A 19783-nucleotide genomic window follows, 5' to 3' on the forward strand; every position below is an offset into this window, starting at 1 on the left:
TGCAACGGCTTTTACGACTACCTAATCATTACCGAAAATGCTATAACACTAAATAAACATTTGTCCGAAAACCAAAACTGGCGTCCGCTAACACAAAAACAAATCAATATCTATTTCGCACCAAAGAAATCTAATTATTTTACTTGCGTCACTTGAATAATTTACTCAAAAGGTTTAAAAAGATTCTCTTCCAAACCGGAAATGCTCGCGGTACCTTTTTGCCCCGTCACTCATTGCTGACCGGTCGTGCTTGTGTGTCGATCCCAGCACCACAGACCGACAGTCTGCTTAACCGATCGGTCGAGTTTCGATCAATAACAAGCTTGTCTCGGAAAGCTCACAGGAGGAGAAAGTAAACAACAACAGCACAAATAGTGTATAACATTAAATGAATCGTGCGATGATTGGCCGATGGCACGTGGGTCATTTGTCTGACGTTGACCAGGAAAAGGGGAATCACTGTGAACCGTTTGGTCAGCGCTATGTGTGTATGCGTGTGATGCCGTACTGTGGAGGAAATTTTCCTCACCACCGTTTTTGTGGATCGCATAAATAAAGCCAGAAGCGCCATTCGTAGCAGATCAAAACGTGCACTTCAGTCGTTTAGGAGTTATTGACATGATCGTGCGGTTTGGATTAGTAGTATCGATCTGCTCGCTGCTGATCGAGTCGATCGGAGCTCGTCGGTTGGAAGGTTGGTGGTAAGGATTTATTTACTAGTGAGGCGGTTTGAGTAAAGGGTTTTCCCCATTGTAGAAACACAGCACGTGCGAAATTCTAGCTGTGAAATACCTGGTGAACTGGTTGAAGGGGTGTGTATATCTACAACGGAATGTGTAGCCTTCCGGAAGTTGACTAATGACAGTGAGGTGAATTTAATCGATCGAGAGGAGTTTGTGGAAAGATTAAAGTGTGGAAAACATGATGGTACGGAGATTTGCTGCCCCCATGGGGAATCATACAACTTGCCTGAGGAGAAGGACGAGCTTTGTGGTGTGCAGGTGCCCAAATTCAAAATCAAAGGAGGCGTAATCGCAGATATCGATGAGTTCCCCTGGACGGCAATGCTTTTACGGCAGAATCGTATGTGGTGCAATTATTCAACGAAGTTAATCGATATAAACGTTATTTTGAATTTTTAGGTAATACCAATTCACTGTACTATCATTGTGGGGCGGCACTGATAAGCAGAACTTTCGTACTAACAGCAGCTCATTGCATTGCCGTCAACGCAGCAGTAGAAAAACAAGATCCTTTGTAAGCTTTTCTCACTCATCCTAAACAACCCTTAGTTCAGTTTTCAAGTAACGCCCTTTTCCGCAGAAAGTTCGTTCGTCTGCGTGAGTACAACATCTTCCAGGATCCAGACTGCGTACTGGGAAGCGGTTTCATGGATTGTGCCGAGGGAAAGCTAGACTTCAAACCGCGCTCGATAGTGATCTATCCGGGATTTACACTAGATTCGCCAAGGTACGATCACGACATTGGTTTGATACAGATAGATCCGGTTCCAGCTTACTCTGATTTTCTACGCCCGATTTGTCTGCCCGAGCTCGAGTTGGAAAATGGCGCCCGTCCGGGAGGAGTGTTCAATGTTGCCGGCTGGGGGAAGACTGACTTTTGTAAGACTTTCAATAACGTTAATCCAGTTTCATTCAGCTCTAACTCACTCGTTCGTAGTCAGCAAGGACCTCGGCTCGATAAGCTTCAGCCCGATCAAATTGAAGGTAGTGCTGCCATTCTTCGCCCTGGAACAGTGTAAGAAAGTTTACGAAAGTCTGAATGCGTCCCACGTTCGTGAGACACAACTTTGTGCGGGAGGCCGGAGGGCGAAAGATTCCTGTGCCGGGGATAGCGGATCCCCGCTGATGCACTACGATCGCCGAAAAGCGGTCTGGGTACTGACTGGAGTAGCCAGCTATGGTGTTCAGGATTGTGGCCGGCCCGGGGTGCCGAGCGTTTACACCAATGTGCGAGAATATTTAACGTGGATTAAGCAAAATATAAAATCGCTTCAGGATCCGTAAAAATTATGCCTTCAAATATTTTAAAAAGAACTGTTCAATTTTTTTTAATTAGACTGTAAAAACCTTGACTTAATGAGAGATTCATCCTCGCGATTTTTGTTAGGAATTGCCATCAAGCGGGTCTGTAAACGGCTAGACAATGCGTACCATCGGTGCCAAGCGCACTCACAGGAATAAAATACACCTCACACGTGGTCCTTAGCCTCTTATCCAGCCTCTCCTATCCCGACCGCGATGCGATGCCAGCTGGGATACGAGCAACCAAGGGAAGATCGGGTAACCAACCGCGGTGAGAACTCGGTCGTATGTTGACAGGGAAGGGCTCTTTTGAGTTTTCGAACGTCTGTCCTCCATTTAAGAAGCGGCTCATAAAAGCGCCTGTACTCCAAGTTAGGGGCGGCCGATTACCGCCCTCGTGCCAACGTGGGACTCCAAACAGGCTTGTGGTGCGCAGGCCTTACAAGCCGCCACCGTAAAACACTCACAAGTAATGAACGAGGTATTCCTCGTAAACGTGCACAGCCCTTACCACGGAGGTACCGAAGACGGCAAGGGTGAATTCTACGCGCGGTTGGAGCGTGAGTACGATTACTGCCCAAAACATGATATCAAGTTCGTCGTCGGGGATTTTAACGCTCAGGTCGGCCAAGAAGAAGACCATGATTGTAAGGTTAAGCACACACCAGCTGACCAACGAAATGGGCCTAAGACTTATCGATTCTGCCGCCTCCAAGAACATTTCAATGCGTAGTACCTGCTTCCAGCACAACCTCCTACACAAGTACACCTGAAGGTCACCAAATCAGACAGAAACACAGACCGACCACGTTCTGATTGATTGTCGGAACTTTTCAGACATCATCGACGTCAGATCCTATAGGAGCGTTAACGTCGACTTGGAGCACAATTTGGTGATGGCTAAAATGTGCCCAAAACTCCCCGTTGTTAACAACACTCGGTACCGGCGCCCACCCCGGTAAGCCCTCGCACGACTGAAGCAGCCCAAATTCGCCGAAAACTACGAAACTCGGAAGAGGACCATCTGGAGAAAACCCCTCTCGAGTACTGTTGGAATTCCATCAAAACCACCAGCAACAGCGTAGAAGAGAATGTCATCGGGTTCGACGACGCATGTAGGAGGGTGATGGATGAGGTGAACGCTGCACGGGCGGCAAGGATGTGCATTGCAACTCATCAGAATGGGGAGAGACACAGACAGAAGAAGATGCAGCGAACCCACATCTTTCGGAAGCAAAAGTACACCTTGGAGGAGGAAGAGTATGCAAAGCGGGAACAATTGCATCATTCTCAGGAAACGCGAAAGTTCTACCAGAAAATAAATGCATCCTGCAGAGCCGAAATGTACCGGGATAAAGATGGTAGTATTCTGATGGACGATCGTGAGGTGACCGAAATTTGGAGGCAGCACTTCGACGAACACCTGAATAGCACCCGGGCAGAGGATCATAACAAAAGTAGTGGACGTGCCAGCCCCAACGATAGGCGAAGTTAAGGATGCCATCAAGCAGCTGAAAAACAATAAATCGGCTGGGAAGGATGGCCTCGAAGCGGAGCTTGTGAAGATGGGCCCTGGAAAAGCTGGCCACCTGTTTGCACCAGCTGATTGCAAGAATTAGGGATACAGAACAGCTACCGGAAGAGTGGAAGTATGGGGTTATCTGCCCTATCTATATGAAAGGCGACAAGCTGGACTTCGGAAACTTAATGCCGCCTACAAAGTACTTTCCCCGCGTACTCTCACCACTAGCCAACAGATCTGTGGGAAGTTATCCGGGTGGCTAGGTGGAAGGACGGTCTACGAGGGACCAAATCTTTACCATACGGCAGATCCTCCAGAAATGCCGTGAATACAGAGCCCCCACGTACCACCCATTAATCGGCTTCGAAGCCGCGTATGACACTATTAACCGATAACAGCTATAGAAAGTCATAAACGGTCCGAGGAAGCTGATTAGACGATTTGCGGATTTCGGATGGATTATCGGGTTCATTTAAATCCCGCACGGGCTTCGATAGGCTGATTGGGTTGTAGGTAAATACGTCTAAAAACAGGTACAGGCTACCCAACGGAACCGAAGCCGACCGACAACGCCTAGGCAATAACATTACGATCGACGGCGATGAGTTCGAGGTAGTCGACGAGGTTGTCTATCTTGGCTCACTGGTAACTGACTTTGATGATACCAGCCGTGAGATCCGGAGGCGTGTTATCAGCGGAAGTCGTACCTCCAATGGTCTCCACAAGCAATTGCGGTCGAACAGACTAAGCCGAAGTGTAACTTATACTAAACGCTCATAAGACAGGTAAGACAGGCGCTCATGTGACAGGTTGTCTATGAGCATGAAACGTGGACAATGTCCGAGGAGAACCCGCGAGTGTTCGGAGTTTTTGAGCGACGGGTACTCAGGACGATCTTTGGCAGCTTGCAGAAGAACGGAATATGGAGGCGGAGGATGAACCACGATCTCGCCCAACTCTACGGCGAACTTAGTTTTCAAAAGATGTCTAAAGCTGGACGGATACGCTGGGCAGGGCATGTTGCAAGAATACCGGACAACTACCCTGCGCAGATGGTGTTTGCCTCGAATCCGGCAGGAAAAAGACGACCAGATGCGAATGGTTGTTTTGATATTTTTGACATATTGCCCCTTTCGGCACATTGGGTATATTATTTTTAGACTTTTTGGATATCCATAATATTTTTGACAAATTGGAAAAATTTTATTTTTCACAAAGGCAAGAAGCCGCGACTTTTTTATCTACCTATTGTTGGGATGATTAAAGTCTTTTGAGACGTCGAAAATTTGTTTAACGATCTGTTAAAAGTTGTATATATTTATTTAGTGTTGATTCACACTTCGTACTTAATGTTACCGTAAACCGGGGTGACTTTGATAACTTTTTTGAATATATCTTAAATATTTTGAAAATGTACTGAAAAACAAATGGTTTGACATTTTTAAAATGAGTACTGGCACGCATTGAGCAAGATCATGTCACTACCTCAAAAGTTTAGCAACAGTTCTGCTGTTTTTGAAGGTGCCCAACAATTTCCACATTGATCATCATTCCGGGGTGACTTTGATCACTTCATTGTTTTGATGAATTTGAAGTGAAACTATACTGCTTTACCAAGTTTGAATAATTGAAAACGACTTAAATGAGTTTATTTATATGAAAAAACAATTCAGGGGTTATTCACCTTCCACGTCAACAGGCTATTAGGTGAACGTCCAAAACTTGTACAAAATTTTAGGATATATATGAACGACTGTCCACGGAGAGAAAAGAGGGTCTAAAATCGCCAAAAACTAGTCCACGTGGAATATGGCTTACCAAATAGTCCAAAAATGCATGTAAAGTGATGTTTGGGTTGTCGTGAGAAAAAAACATATAATGTACTATTTAGTTTATTAGGACTCCACATTACCTTTGAGGAAAAAATTAGAAAAGCAATTATGAAAATCGTAGTATTAATATTTTTTTAGCTTAAAAACTAGTCTGGGCACAAAATAAACAAACTTTACGTATCGCAGCTTAGTGTTTTGTATCTGCCTGAACCGATTGTTTGTATGCAATAAAAATCGCTCAAAATCCAATTTATTTTGAAATCAATATTCTAGCATGAAAAACACTCTTTTAATAGCTGGAAATGCATGGATAGTAGCAATTTAGACATATCTTCTAACCATAATTAGTGAAGATTACGACAAATATCAAGCTTTTTGAGCGCTTTTTATCACAAATTCAAACAAGGGGTAGAGTGATCGAAGTCACCCCGGTGATCAAAGTCACCCCAGTTTACGGTACTTACATTGGTTTTTATTTCTGCTGACCGAAACTCTGTTGTTCTAACAATAGTTTCAACAACGATTACTCTGCACCAATTATCTTTCGCACAGCTACGATTGATTTTTATTTCAAGGTGTGACTGTCGGTATAATTTCTATTTAAGAATGGTGAGAGCATCGTGCGATTAGAATAAAATTCCAGTAATGTCAAGAAAACTCAGGTGGGATCTGATTACCAGACGTACCCCTCCCACCCTATCTCTGATGAAGCATGCAGCCGCAACGAAACAGTTTCATCCCACCCACCACCAGGGGGCGGAAAATTGAACTAATCTGCAGATGGGTGGTGATAATAAGGCGAAAAAAAAACTTGAGAGAGCAATATTCTTGGCGCGAAAAACTAAGGCTATTGGTCGTGAGAGCGAGGACAACTAGAAGGGTTGGTCATTCCAATTCCAACCGCCTAAAAGATAGGAAGTTACTTTATAGAAAAGTGGAGAAGTGAAGTTCAAGGAAAAGAGAAGAAGGAAGTTTATTCAATAGAACGCAATAGACGCAAAGCAAACGACAGGTAGGAATAAACCTTCGATCGCGCTCACGATCACGACCAATAGCTACTCGACGCTAAAACGTCCTTAAACGACAGGACCCCGTATTTTTACCCTGGAATCGACGCCCATCGTGCATCACCACCACGCCGCCACGACGCCATTGCATTGCCGCCATCACCAGCCGCTGTTACCCACCACCAAAATTTACTGCTACGGTTGCACCCGGCAACCTCGCCCAACCGTTACCAACAGGCGACCCACCAGACCGCTGACCGCAGTCCCGGCTTCAAAAAAGGCGCGCCACCGAGTTTCGAGGTAGGAGTAGGGTGATTAAGAAATCCAAAAGTGGAGATATTAAAAATAAAGGGGGAAGTTTTGGTGAAAGAGAAGTCACAAGTGTTTTCTTGGCAATAAGTCGCGAACCTGTGCCGACCCTGAGGCTTGTTTGGGGGTTCTCGTAATTGCTGAATAGCAATATATCCCGTTAGTTACACTTTGGCGCCCAACGTAAATTTAGAGTCGCGATTATTGTCTCGAAAGTTAACACACTTGAAGGCTTGCTACGTGTCTGCAGAAGTCTCTGGGAAAACTTCCAAAATTCTTGAGGACATCTGACCATACTCACCAAAAAAAAATCTATCACTGGAAAAAAAAAGCTTTTAAGAAAAATATTACACTTTCGGGGTCCATGATTGTTTGCGGAGCAAGAAAATTTGCATTCCAACGCTAATAAAACAAATTTACACCTGCAAACCAAAGAATATTCAACTTACCAGAATTTCTAACTACAGTGAATATTATTTTGAAAAAAATTTATCGGTTTCGGATGCGGGAAATAATACACAAAACAATACACAAAATTTATTGAAATAGAATAACCACTTCTGACATGAAATAACTATTACTTTCTTAAAGTTTAGATAAGTGTGCCATATTTATAATTTTGTCGTGTTTTTATTTTGATAAATTTTACATTCCGAGATCAAACCTAAATCATCGCAATGGAGATGCCTTTGTTGTTAGCGCAGTATCAGTCGATGGATCCTTCTCATCTAATGGTGGATGAGTTGGAATACGAGTTGCGTATTCGCGGACTTAATGTAGTCTCGTCGCGTAGTCAACTAGAGAGAGTACTGCGTAACAGTTTGAAACAGGAAAAAGGCAATTCAAATGTAGTATACAATTTTGTTGCAGAATCTGTAGATCGTGAATTTGAAACTTGCTGTGAAATCGTAGATGATATAGAAAACTTTTTTGAAAGTAAACGTGGTAAAAGAGTACCGGAACAGAAGTGGAAGACTAGGATAATTCATGTGTTTTTTAGAATGGAAAGATTGAAACGCCATATCATTGGTGAAGAAAATTTGAATAGTTTAGCAATGAAAGCAGGAAATTGTTTGAAATTATTGCGTGTTTATTATTCGGTGACGTCTCATTTGCCCGAAATAAGAGCAGCCGAACTGGCGTTGATAAACGAAAGTTTAAATCAGATTCGTGCTGAGACTGACAAAGACCAACCAGAGGAGGAAAATATAGAAGAAGACATAAATATAAATCAGAACGTGGAAGAAGGAAACGTGGCTAGAGTTCAGGAGGTTGAATCGGAGATTTCAGATGAGGATGAACAACAAGACGAAGAGAGAGAGGAGGAGGAAGATGAAATAGGTGCCGTGGGTGGTCATAGTAATGAAAAGCCAGATGAGCGAGGAAAAGCGAAACTAATTGCGGAAAACAAAGACCTACTAATAGTGGTAAACCAGCTTTTACAGCGTATTCAGGTATTGGAAGCAAAGCAAGAAAAAGAACATTTAGCGGAAAATCAAGCGAATCCTGTCAATAGCACACAGATTGGTGGGAAAGAAAACCGAATCGTGCAAAACCAAAAGACAAGCCCATTAAATTTTTTAGATTGGATTAAGGAGAGGAACAGTTCGATGGGAAGTGCAAGAACGGCAGAAGGTAAAAACGTCAGTGATCGTTATGCTAGAAGAGACAATCGCCTACCCGTACACAAATGGACCGTGCGTTACGACGGTATGGATAACGGGAGACGACTGAACGAGTTTTTGAAGGAAGTAGAATTCAACCGACGCTCAGAAGGATTTTCAGAAGAAGAATTATTTCAATTTGCACACCATCTGTTCACACACAAAGCAAGATCATGGTTCATGGAAGTAAACGGCGAAAATGAATTGCGAAATTGGAAGAATTTAACACAAGAGCTAAAGAACGAGTTCTTACCGGTAGATATCGATTACTTCTACGAACAGCGTGCGAATAACCGGAAGCAGGGTGTCAGAGAAAAATTCCAGGACTACTACTTAGACATGGTCCGGATCTTTCGCAGCTTATCATGTCCTTGGGATGAGAAACGGAAATTTGATGTCCTTTTTCGTAACACTCGCGACGATTGTAGGGTAGCGATGCTTGCTGCCAATGTTTCAACCATACCTAAAATGAAGGAATTCGGAAAACGTTTCGATTCTATTAATTGGCATTTATACCAACGCAGAGAGACTAAATACCCTACAAGAACGCTGCAGGTTGAGGTGGTTGAAAACCAGCGTCAACCGTACACAAGGCAAAATTCACAATTCCGTAATCAAGGTCGACAAGAACAAAATCGACAGCAAAAATACACATCCAATTTTTCCAGAAATTACCAAACAGATAGTTGGAAACAGAAGCAACAAAACTACGAGCAAAAGCCAACAGAGAGCGAACAGAGATATGAAAAAAAGGAACCTGGACACAACAACCAACAACGAAATAAAAGTCCCGTGGCAGGTCCGAGTGGAACAAGCGCATTGTACCGCATAGTCAAAGCATATGTACCTGTACGGAAAGGGGTATGCTTCAACTGCCACGAACAAGGGCATGGCTTTAGAGAGTGTACTAAGCCACGGAACATTTTCTGCGAACAGTGTGGTTTCCCAGGTTTCCCAGTACCCGATTGTCCCTACTGTCAGTCAAAAAACATCTACAAGACTGCTCAGTGAGGCGAGACAGTTTTATGCACACAACAAGACCTCACAGAAACGGGGTGGAAAAAAAATTTCCCATGGATGCAGAAATCTCAACAGTATTTATAAACCTAAATGGAGATCCTAGACCTTTTGCAAAAGTAGATATGATGGGCATCCCGGTAATCGGACTACTAGATAGTGGCGCTGCAAAAACAGTTATCGGAGTAGGAAGCAGTGAATTGATAAAAAAACTAAACCTCAAATTAAAACCTTCTAATATTAGCCTGAGAACAGCTGCCGGACAAAGGTTAGAAGTGCTAGGTTGCACAGAGATACCGATTACTTTCAACAGCCAAACGAAGATACTTCCAGTTTAAATTGCTCCAAATCTAAGCCGCAGATGCATTCTAGGCTTCGATTTCTGGCAGAAATTTGGAATCGAAGCGATTGCTGACGACAGGGAAAATGATCAAGAGAATTTAGAACTAAGCAACGCACAAAAACGACAACTAGAGGAGGTAGAAAATATGTTTCTAGTAGCGAGACCGGGAATGTTTGGGAAGACGAGTCTGATAGAGCATAAAATAGAAATCAAAAGCGAGTTTAAGGAAGCCGAACCGGTGCGGAAAAATCCGTATCCGTGGAGTCCGGAAATCCAGAGGAAAATACACTTAGCAGTGGACAACATGTTGAGTGATGGTGTGATAGAGCCTTCGGACTCTGATTGGGCTCTGCCAATTGTACCTGTAAAAAAGAGGGACAGTGACCAAGTACGGCTCTGTTTGGATGCCAGGAAATTGAACGAGCGAACAAGAAGAGATGCATATCCGTTACCGCACCAGAATAGAATTTTGAGCCACTTAGGACATTTCAAATATCTATCGACCATTGATTTGTCGCAAGCGTTTTTACAAATTCCGCTCAATCAAGAATCGAGAAAGTATACAGCGTTTTCAATTCCAGGGAAAGGCCTGTTTCAGTTTACTCGTCTCCCTTTTGGACTTGTAAACAGTCCGGCGACTCTGAGTAAGCTTATGGACAAAGTTCTGGGCTATGGTGCCTTAGAACCATTTATATTTGTTTACCTGGATGACATCGTTGTAGCGAGTAACTCGTTCGATGAACACATAGCAAAATTAAAAGAACTGGCAAACCGTTTGAAAAAGGCAAATTTGTACATTAACGTAGAAAAATCAAGCTTCTGTCGTCACGAGCTACCGTACCTCGGGTACATTCTATCCCGAGAAGGATTGCGGCCTAATCCAGATCGCGTGCAGGCGATTTTGGGATTTGAGGCCCCCAGCTCGGTGAGATCACTGAGGCGATTCCTCGGTATGGTCAACTACTACCGTAGGTTCATCGATAAATTTAGTGAGCTCACAGCGCCATTAACTGACTTACTGAAAAACAAACCCAAACGAGTACAATGGACAGACAGAGCAGAAGAAGCATTTAAAAGCATCAAAGAGAGGCTGATATCAGCTCCCGTGATGGCCAATCCGGATTTTGGTTTACCGTTCTGTGTACAAACGGACGCCAGTGACTCAGCCCTTGCGGGCGTCTTGACTCAAATTCAAGACGGAGAAGAACGAGTAATCGCGTACCATTCAGAAAAGCTTCAAGGAGCCGAAATGAACTACCACGCAGCAGAGAAAGAGGGACTCGCAGCACTCAGATGCATTGAAAAATTTCGTGGCTATATTGAGGGAACGAGGTTCACCCTAATAACTGACTCATCAGCGCTGACCTTCATAATGAAGGCCAAATGGAAATCATCGTCACGGCTGAGCCGGTGGAGTATCACCCTGCAGCAGTACGACATGGATATCAGGCATCGGAAAGGAAAGGACAACGTTGTTCCTGATGCACTTTCCAGATCCATCGAAGTGATAGATGACGAAGAAGAAGACAGGTGGTACAAAAACCTGTACAAAGCTGTAGAGGAAAATCCGGAAAAATACATCGACTTCCGAATCAAAAATAATAAAATTTACAAATTTGTAGCTACCCGGTCCGACATAATGGATTATAGGTTTGAGTGGAAAGAATGTGTTCCAGAGTCAGCTCGGTTAAGGATTATGCAGCAAGAGCATGACGGTAATTTGCACATTGGGTTCGAAAAATGCATCGAAAAGCTAAAGAGAACGTTTTATTGGCCACGGATGAGTACGGATTTGAAGAGGTATATCAAGCAATGTGAGCCCTGCAAAATAAACAAGCACTCGACGAAAGCTACAACACCGGAAATGGGTAACCAACGAATTGCAACCAAACCTTTCCAAATTGTGTGTATAGATTACATACAGGCGCTTCCCCGAAGCAAGCACGGTAACGGTCACTTATTGGTCATACTGGACCTTTTTTCTAAGTACTGCCTGCTTGCTCCGGTCCGAAAGATATCCGCTAATAATCTATGCAACATTGTGGAAGAGAAATGGTTTCGCAGGTTGGGTGTTCCGCAAATTGTCATTACGGACAATGCAACAACCTTCTTTTCCAAAGAGTTTCGAAAATTGCTGGAAAAATATGAAATTCGTCACTGGGCAAATGCACGACACCATAGCCAAGCAAACCCGGTAGAACGTCTAAATAGAACGATAAACGCGATGATCCGCACATACGTTCATGACGATCAAAAACTGTGGGATAGCAAAATATCGGAAATTGAATATGTACTTAATAACACAATCCACACGTCGACGAAATTTACTCCCCATCGCATCATTTTTGGTCACGATATAGTAGCCCGTGGAGCCGAACATGAATTGGAAGAAGAACTCGATTTTACCGAAAAAGAACGAACGGAGAAAATGTGGGGGGCAAGCAAAAAAATATTCGAGTTGGTACGGGAAAACTTGCAAAAGTGCCATGATAAAACAAAACGGCACTACGATTTGCGGCATAAACGCTACTCACCATCATTCGAAGTCGGACAGAGAGTATTCAAACGGACGTTTGGACAGTCAGCTGCAAACAAGGCCTTCAATGCCAAATTAGGTCCTCAGTATGTTCCGTGTATCATAACCGCGAAAAGAGGGTCCAGTTCCTATGAATTAACTGACCTAAAAGGGAAAAATATAGGAGTATTTTCGGCATCAGATTTGAAAGGGTAGAAGTTTACAAGAGGGGAAGAAAAGAAGGAAAGTAAACTATAAGAGAATTTCAGGGAAATAAGGAAAAAACCGGTTTGTTCTTGAGAAATGAGAGGTCAAGTGGTTAAGAGACATAATCCGTTAATTTGGATACATATCAGGAAGTGGTTGCTCTACCCATTTGCGAAATCTTAGATAAAGGAGAAAAAAGACAGACAGACATTGATTTAGGAAATCGCGATGATGAAGGTTGATCGAAGATAAAATTTGAGCGAAAACAAATTTCGTTTGTTTTTTTTTAATTCAGAATTTTGAGGAAAGTTGAAAGATAAGGTGGAAATCAATTAGTGCTCACTCACAGTGTATGCATGCACCGAATCATCTTGCCTACAACCCTGTTAAATGTATTTCAAGGGCATAAAGCAAGAGATTGGTGATAACAATGGCGAGAAATTAAGAAAGAGAGTAAAGGCGAAACCGAAGAACATGACCTTGAAATGATTACCGTGCACTACAAACCAAATCGAAACGAAACAATAGAATTTAAATGCCGTCGTCTCACATATCCTTTGGCTATGCTGAAAACTACGGGATCCGCAAAATCATCATTGGTTATGTCGCATCATGAAATATCACAGCCTGGAACAGAAAAGAGTGAAATTATATAATTTCATTTCTACTCACCTTCTTCAAAACCATCCTGTCTAGACTCGATGAACGTTTAACTGAATCTACAGAAATGGAACTACCACAAGAATGAACATTTGAGAGATCATTTGGCCAAATATTTGTTCGACAAAATGTCGCAAAAATGATATTAAATTCTTGATCAAGTGCGCACTTATCGTAGATCTAGTCAAAACTGCATCGATCACCACATGGTGCCATTGAAACTATTGTGACAGTTCTAACTCGCATCCAAGTCACCCACACCGATTAAATAATTGAGTGACCATGAATTTTATTGATTGCAATACAAAGTCGAGCAGTATGAAATATTTCAAACCGTATCATAGTGCGGCGTTGAGAGTACAGTCCTCTCACTAAATTTATTTTATTATTTCCGGAATGTAGAATAGGTTGTAAATATAAATTTAAGGATAGGTTAATATTTATTTTATTATGTGTTGGTTATAAGTAAAAGCTATTTTCACTAAGCAGATGCATAGGCATCCTGAAATACAATATATTCTTAGGGGCTTCGTTCAGATACAGTGATAAAAAAAAGATTGGTGACTGGTCAACTATGGCTCTGGAAAAATTTGGTTCAGAGGTACGCGTCATGTAACGAGTTTTCTTGTGTGATGTTGTGTAATTTTGTATGGAAAAAAAAATTAAAATTTTTAATTTTTTTTTACCCGAACTGGGGGAGAGTGTGACTGTCGGTATAATTTCTATTTAAGAATGGTGAGAGCATCGTGCGATTAGAATAAAATTCCAGTAATGTCAAGAAAACTCAGGTGGGATCTGATTACCAGACGTACCCCTCCCACCCTATCTCTGATGAAGCATGCAGCCGCAACGAAACAGTTTCATCCCACCCACCACCAGGGGGCGGAAAATTGAACTAATCTGCAGATGGGTGGTGATAATAAGGCGAAAAAAAAAACTTGAGAGAGCAATATTCTTGGCGCGAAAAACTAAGGCTATTGGTCGTGAGAGCGAGGACAACTAGAAGGGTTGGTCATTCCAATTCCAACCGCCTAAAAGATAGGAAGTTACTTTATAGAAAAGTGGAGAAGTGAAGTTCAAGGAAAAGAGAAGAAGGAAGTTTATTCAATAGAACGCAATAGACGCAAAGCAAACGACAGGTAGGAATAAACCTTCGATCGCGCTCACGATCACGACCAATAGCTACTCGACGCTAAAACGTCCTTAAACGACAGGACCCCGTATTTTTACCCTGGAATCGACGCCCATCGTGCATCACCACCACGCCGCCACGACGCCATTGCATTGCCGCCATCACCAGCCGCTGTTACCCACCACCAAAATTTACTGCTACGGTTGCACCCGGCAACCTCGCCCAACCGTTACCAACAGGCGACCCACCAGACCGCTGACCGCAGTCCCGGCTTCAAAAAAGGCACGCCACCGAGTTTCGAGGTAGGAGTAGGGTGATTAAGAAATCCAAAAGTGGAGATATTAAAAATAAAGGGGGAAGTTTTGGTGAAAGAGAAGTCACAAGTGTTTTCTTGGCAATAAGTCGCGAACCTGTGCCGACCCTGAGGCTTGTTTGGGGGTTCTCGTAATTGCTGAATAGCAATATATCCCGTTAGTTACAAAGGTTATGTCTGATTTCTTCATTTTATTTGATCTTACTTTATTTTCTGTATGTCCACTCTTTGCGCAACTACTTTATTCAACCGCCTGTTCGGTCTTGATAAACGTTACCACAAAGAACATTTTTAATATAGTAAATTCATGATAGGGCGTTTATAATAGGGTAGGTAACATGTTCTAAGCAGCGAATTCGAAATGTGTTGGGTGAAATTCAAACAGAAGTATATCAATCTGTTCTCTATCTTTTTCTCTGTTAAAACTTGTTTTCAGATTGTAAAACTAATTTGGCAAACTTTAACAATAATCAATTAAAGTTACCAATCGAGGGACACTATTCCAATCACCCTGAGCCTATTTTAAGCAGTTTCCATATGTTTTGCAGGCGTTGTATTTCAGCACCCGAAGTGGCTCCTGAATGGCTGCATTATAGGTCGATTTGTTTCGATTAGTGCTTGTTCACAGATTGCTTCGTGATTAACGGTATTTCTTATATTCGTAAAACAGCTAGAAAATCAAAGTTTTCGTTTCCATCATTGAAATTGTTGATATTGATCAAAATTCAGGAGTTTGAGGCCTATTTTTTTCGACTGATTAAAATAGGCGCTACTGCATAAGCCGTTCCTAACCCTATACCTTACGCCAAACCACATTATGGTTTTACTCCGAATCAAATTCCAAATAATTCTCCAGACAGGTTTATTTTTTAGTTCGATTTTGTCGAACTTTATTGCAGTTAAACACTCTCTTCCTCTTTACAACTCAGTAAACTTTCACTTCCAACTTTGAGTGACTTTTCCCTTCTCTCAAACTTCCCTTTTTCTTACAAATTTTTCTGCTAACTCCTTCCGCCTTACTTGCACTTTTCTGGTCCTCTTCTTATCCTTTTTATTTTACGATCTGTTGATCACCTTGTCATCTTGACAGCTAATCCCGCTACATCGTCTGTATACAGCACCACAGTGGCACCAAGACCACTTAAACAATCTATAGAATAACAATAAGTTGGGGTCTGCAAATCACGATTTAACTCAAGAATGAATCAGCGGATCGACGTGAAAATTGGTTTGTAAGGGTTTCTGAGGCCGAGGAATATATAAGGGTCCTGCATACCTCGAGAACTCATCAGGTAAATGGAATCAAATTTGGCTAGTAGAAATTTATAAGAGCAGAAAATATTTTTTTTTTTGTGGTACGACATTCTCTGGAAAGGAGGGGTTCCATACGAATGAAATACAAATTTCTGCATACCTCAAGAACTACTCAAGCAAATAATCATGAAAAAAAAATCTTTAAGGGACTAACAAGTGATGCCTTAGTCGCAAACGGAGCCAGTGGAGTACCAAGGCGCCCTCCACTGTAACTCTGCCCTTACTGCGTTAAGCGGGGCTCTGGCGCAGTGTGAGCTCTTGGGCAAAACCTGTGTTTGCAAGGAGAACTGTTCCATTATTCATCTCAATAAGCCGATATTCACGAAAAATGCACGGATTAAATACCAAATTTTCACGAAATCATTGAACAAATAAACTAAATATGCTTGCGTGCTCTTATGGAATCGTTCAGCATTGTATATTTAGTAAAATTAGCTAGATTTAACCTGAATTTAGTAAAATAAACCATTTTTCACAGCGCTTCTATATCCATCTCAAAACTTAAATCACTGCTCAATAATTCATCTCACGACGCCCCCATATTCATCACACTGTTATTCATGAATGAATCACATTATCATGAATGAAAGTAGCCGCAGCCCGTCGTAGTAGGTTACCTAGATATCCGCTGTAGTTGTTTACGTGCAAATATGGTAACCTAGGTAACCACAACAGTGCTGTAGGTTTATGTCAATTATGTCGGAATAATTCAACATTTTCAGTATCATTTTTTTGTATTAACAGAAAATGATTTGGCAACTTTTGATTTTCTTCAACGCAGTGAAAACAGATGAAAAAACATATAGTTGAAATTTAGGAATTGTAGAAATTCATCTCATATATTTCTGCTAATTCAAGCTTGTTTTATGAAGTTTGAAGTGAACATTTCAAAGATTAGAATATTCTTACTGTAGTGAGTGATTTTGTTTAGTGATTAAAATAAAAAGTGATCCGCTAGTGATAAAATAAACTTTGGTTGGCTACTGAACGAGTCCCGTTGTAGCCGTATAGAACAATGCGCGGATTATGTTTCCTGAGGTAGGTGATTGAATTAAAGGAGTTTTCGAGGGCAGATGCCCGACTATAATATCAAATTTAGTGCTTTTGAGTGAGTTTCTGAGGATTATACTTTATGAGGAATCTAAAGTGAACTAAGAAGATTCCATTCCATGAATTTGCAGATTGGTTTAAGAAGAAAATATGCGTTTTTTCCTGCTTTCAATTGTGTTTTCATGTTGTATGAGATGAATATATGGGCTGAGATGAATAATGGAGCAGTTCCCCAACAAAAACATCAACTGCAACAATGCGTTTTACACTGACGAATCACTTCTCAATGGGTTCACTGGCTTCGGTATCTCCAACAATAATTTTACCGTCTCCTACAAGCTCGATAATCCTGCTTCTGTTTACGTCGCTGAATTGGCTGCAATTCAGTATACCTCAGGGATTATTGGAAAAATGCCCACGGACCATTACTTCATCTTTACGGACAGTCTCAGTTCTATTGAGGCTCTCCGATCGATGAAGGATGTAAGGCACTCACCATATTTCCTGGGTCCCTTCTCATTGTTCCATTCCGGGCAATGAGAAAGCGGACACTTTGGCTAAGGTGGGCGCAGCAAACGTTGATATTTACAACAGACCTATTACCCACAATGGATTATCATAATTTTCACGTCCCAGTACACTTATCAACTGGCAGGCCTCGTGGGATAAGGGAGAACGGGGAGGTGGCTACACAGCATCATCCCCAAGGTTTCCACCAAACCTTGGTTTCGGGGGTTGGATGTAGGACGAGATTTCATTCGCATGATGTCTCGGATTATGTCCAACCACTACGGGTTAGATGCACATCTCCTGCGTATTGAGCCGGCGAGCAGTAATCATTGCGTTTGTGGATTGGGGTACCAAGACATTGAGCACGTGGTTTGAGTTTGTGCTGAATTTCGCGGCGCCAGGTCTCTACTTTTGGATACCCTCAGGGCCCGATGAATACAGCCCTATGTGCCAGTTCGTGAAATCCTCGCTCAACGAAACTTGCCATACATGCTACTTGTTTATAGCTATTTGAAGAGCATCAAGGTGCCCATTTAACAGCGAAACGAATCTGGAATAAAAAAAAACAAGTTAGTTTTAGTTTTAAATATAGTTTCAGCTCGTAGTCGGCAGCGACGATAAAAAATGTGCCTTTAGCTTATAAGATATTTTAGACCATAGGGCATTAGATATAGTTGGCTCCGTAAAACATTAATTTGTATTGTGCTGTGTCAAATAAATGTTGTGTGAACGAAAAAAATCAAACAACCCGCCCGTTTTGATATTGACAGTTGTCTCAATGGTGAGTGCCTTGTCATTTCTGTAACATATAGTTTATCTAACTTCCTAACCTATAAATCCGCCAGCAAGTACGAACCTTGGAAAATGGAAAACGCTAGAAATAGCTTACCGATGCACAGTGGTCTTAACTCGCGAAATCGTGATCTTTTTAGATTTGACTGTGAAAAATTGATTTCATGATTTTATTTTCATGTTTCACGAAAGACTCTTTTTTGCCATGTCCAACGTACAAATAGAAGATTGCTGTGTTCAGTTCTTCTTTTTCTTGTGTTTTTTTTTACAATATTGCTGAAGAAAGCAATCTGGTATATTCGAAATCTGCAAAAATATGTATTATATATATCTGACTGTTAAGGTCGGTATTGTCTTATACGATAACTGCCGCTTCGTCAGCTCACCTGCTTTGTCATTGTGAAGCCCTTGCATTTGCTAGGTAATGCTTTTTCGGACGTTCTCTTCACTGTATCGTACGCTGCCTTGAAGTCAGCGCGTCTGCAGGTTAAATTCTCGAAATTTATCGAGGGTCTATTCGTTGGCTTCAAGGCAGCGTACGATACAGTAAAGAGAAATGAGTTATGGCGAATTATGGTCGAACATGATTTCCCAACAGAACTAGTTAGGCTGATACGTGCCACTCGTGAAGGCTCTTCATCATGCGTCAGGATAGCCGGTGAGATATCGGACTCCTTCGTGACGTTAGATGGTTTGAAGCAGGGAGACGGGCTGTCAAACATATTGTTCAACATCGCATTGGAGGGTGCTATACGGAGAGCCGGCGTGCGAAGAAGCGGCACCATCACTACGAAGTCTCACATGCTTCTCGGTTTTGCGGACGATAACGACATCATTGGTATCAACCGAAGAGCTGTGGAAAAGGCCTTCTGACCTCTCAGGAGAGAAGCTGCGAGAGTAGGGCTCATCATTAACTCTGCCAAAACGAAATGCATGGTGGCTGGTAGAGTGCGTGGTAGTCCGACGGATGTTGGTGCTGAGGTGGTGTTTGGAGATTTGGAAACTTTTGAAGCAGTCGACGAATTCGTTTACCTGGGTACAGTAGTGACATGTGACAACAAGGTTGGCCGTGAGATAAAAAGTCGGATAGCAGCTGTAAACAGGGCCTTCTACGGATTGCGTACGTAACCAACTGAGGTAACCAGCTGGGTACAAAACACTAATTCTTCCCGTGGCCCTCTACCGCCATGAAGCATGGACGTTGAAAGAGGCCGATCGATGAGCTCTTGGTGATTTTGACCGTAGAGTTTTGCGTTGAATCCTTGGCGGCAAACTAGAAAATAGTGTTAAGCGCAGACGCATGAACCATGAAGTGTACCAGGTGTACAAATCGGCGGATATAGTTAAGCGGATAAAACACGGCAGGTTGCAGTGGGCTGGGCATGTCGCTAGAATGCCGGAAGAACGACCAGCGAAGACTATATTTAGCAGAAATCCCGATAGAGGCCGTCGACTTCGAGGTAGGCCTCGCATTCGTTGGATGTTTGCTGTCGACGAGGATGCCCGCGAAATAGGTGTTAGGGGATATTGGAGATAGCATTGAATCGATAA

General features: G+C 42.4%; 1 protein-coding gene across 1 annotated transcript; it reads left to right on the plus strand.

The window, feature by feature from the left end:
* The first annotated feature begins 340 nt into the window (after positions 1–340).
* On the plus strand, positions 341–2030 carry LOC129718706 (CLIP domain-containing serine protease B8-like). The gene is made up of 5 exons (XM_055669749.1): positions 341–694; positions 757–1083; positions 1143–1257; positions 1324–1622; positions 1681–2030. The coding sequence occupies exons 1-5, from the start codon at positions 619–621 to the stop codon at positions 2025–2027; spliced, it is 1164 nt and encodes a 387-aa protein (XP_055525724.1). The 5' UTR covers positions 341–618; the 3' UTR covers positions 2028–2030.
* The last annotated feature ends 17753 nt before the right edge of the window (positions 2031–19783 follow it).

Source organism: Wyeomyia smithii, chromosome 1 (assembly GCF_029784165.1).
Source record: "Wyeomyia smithii strain HCP4-BCI-WySm-NY-G18 chromosome 1, ASM2978416v1, whole genome shotgun sequence".
NCBI lineage: Eukaryota > Metazoa > Arthropoda > Insecta > Diptera > Culicidae > Wyeomyia > Wyeomyia smithii.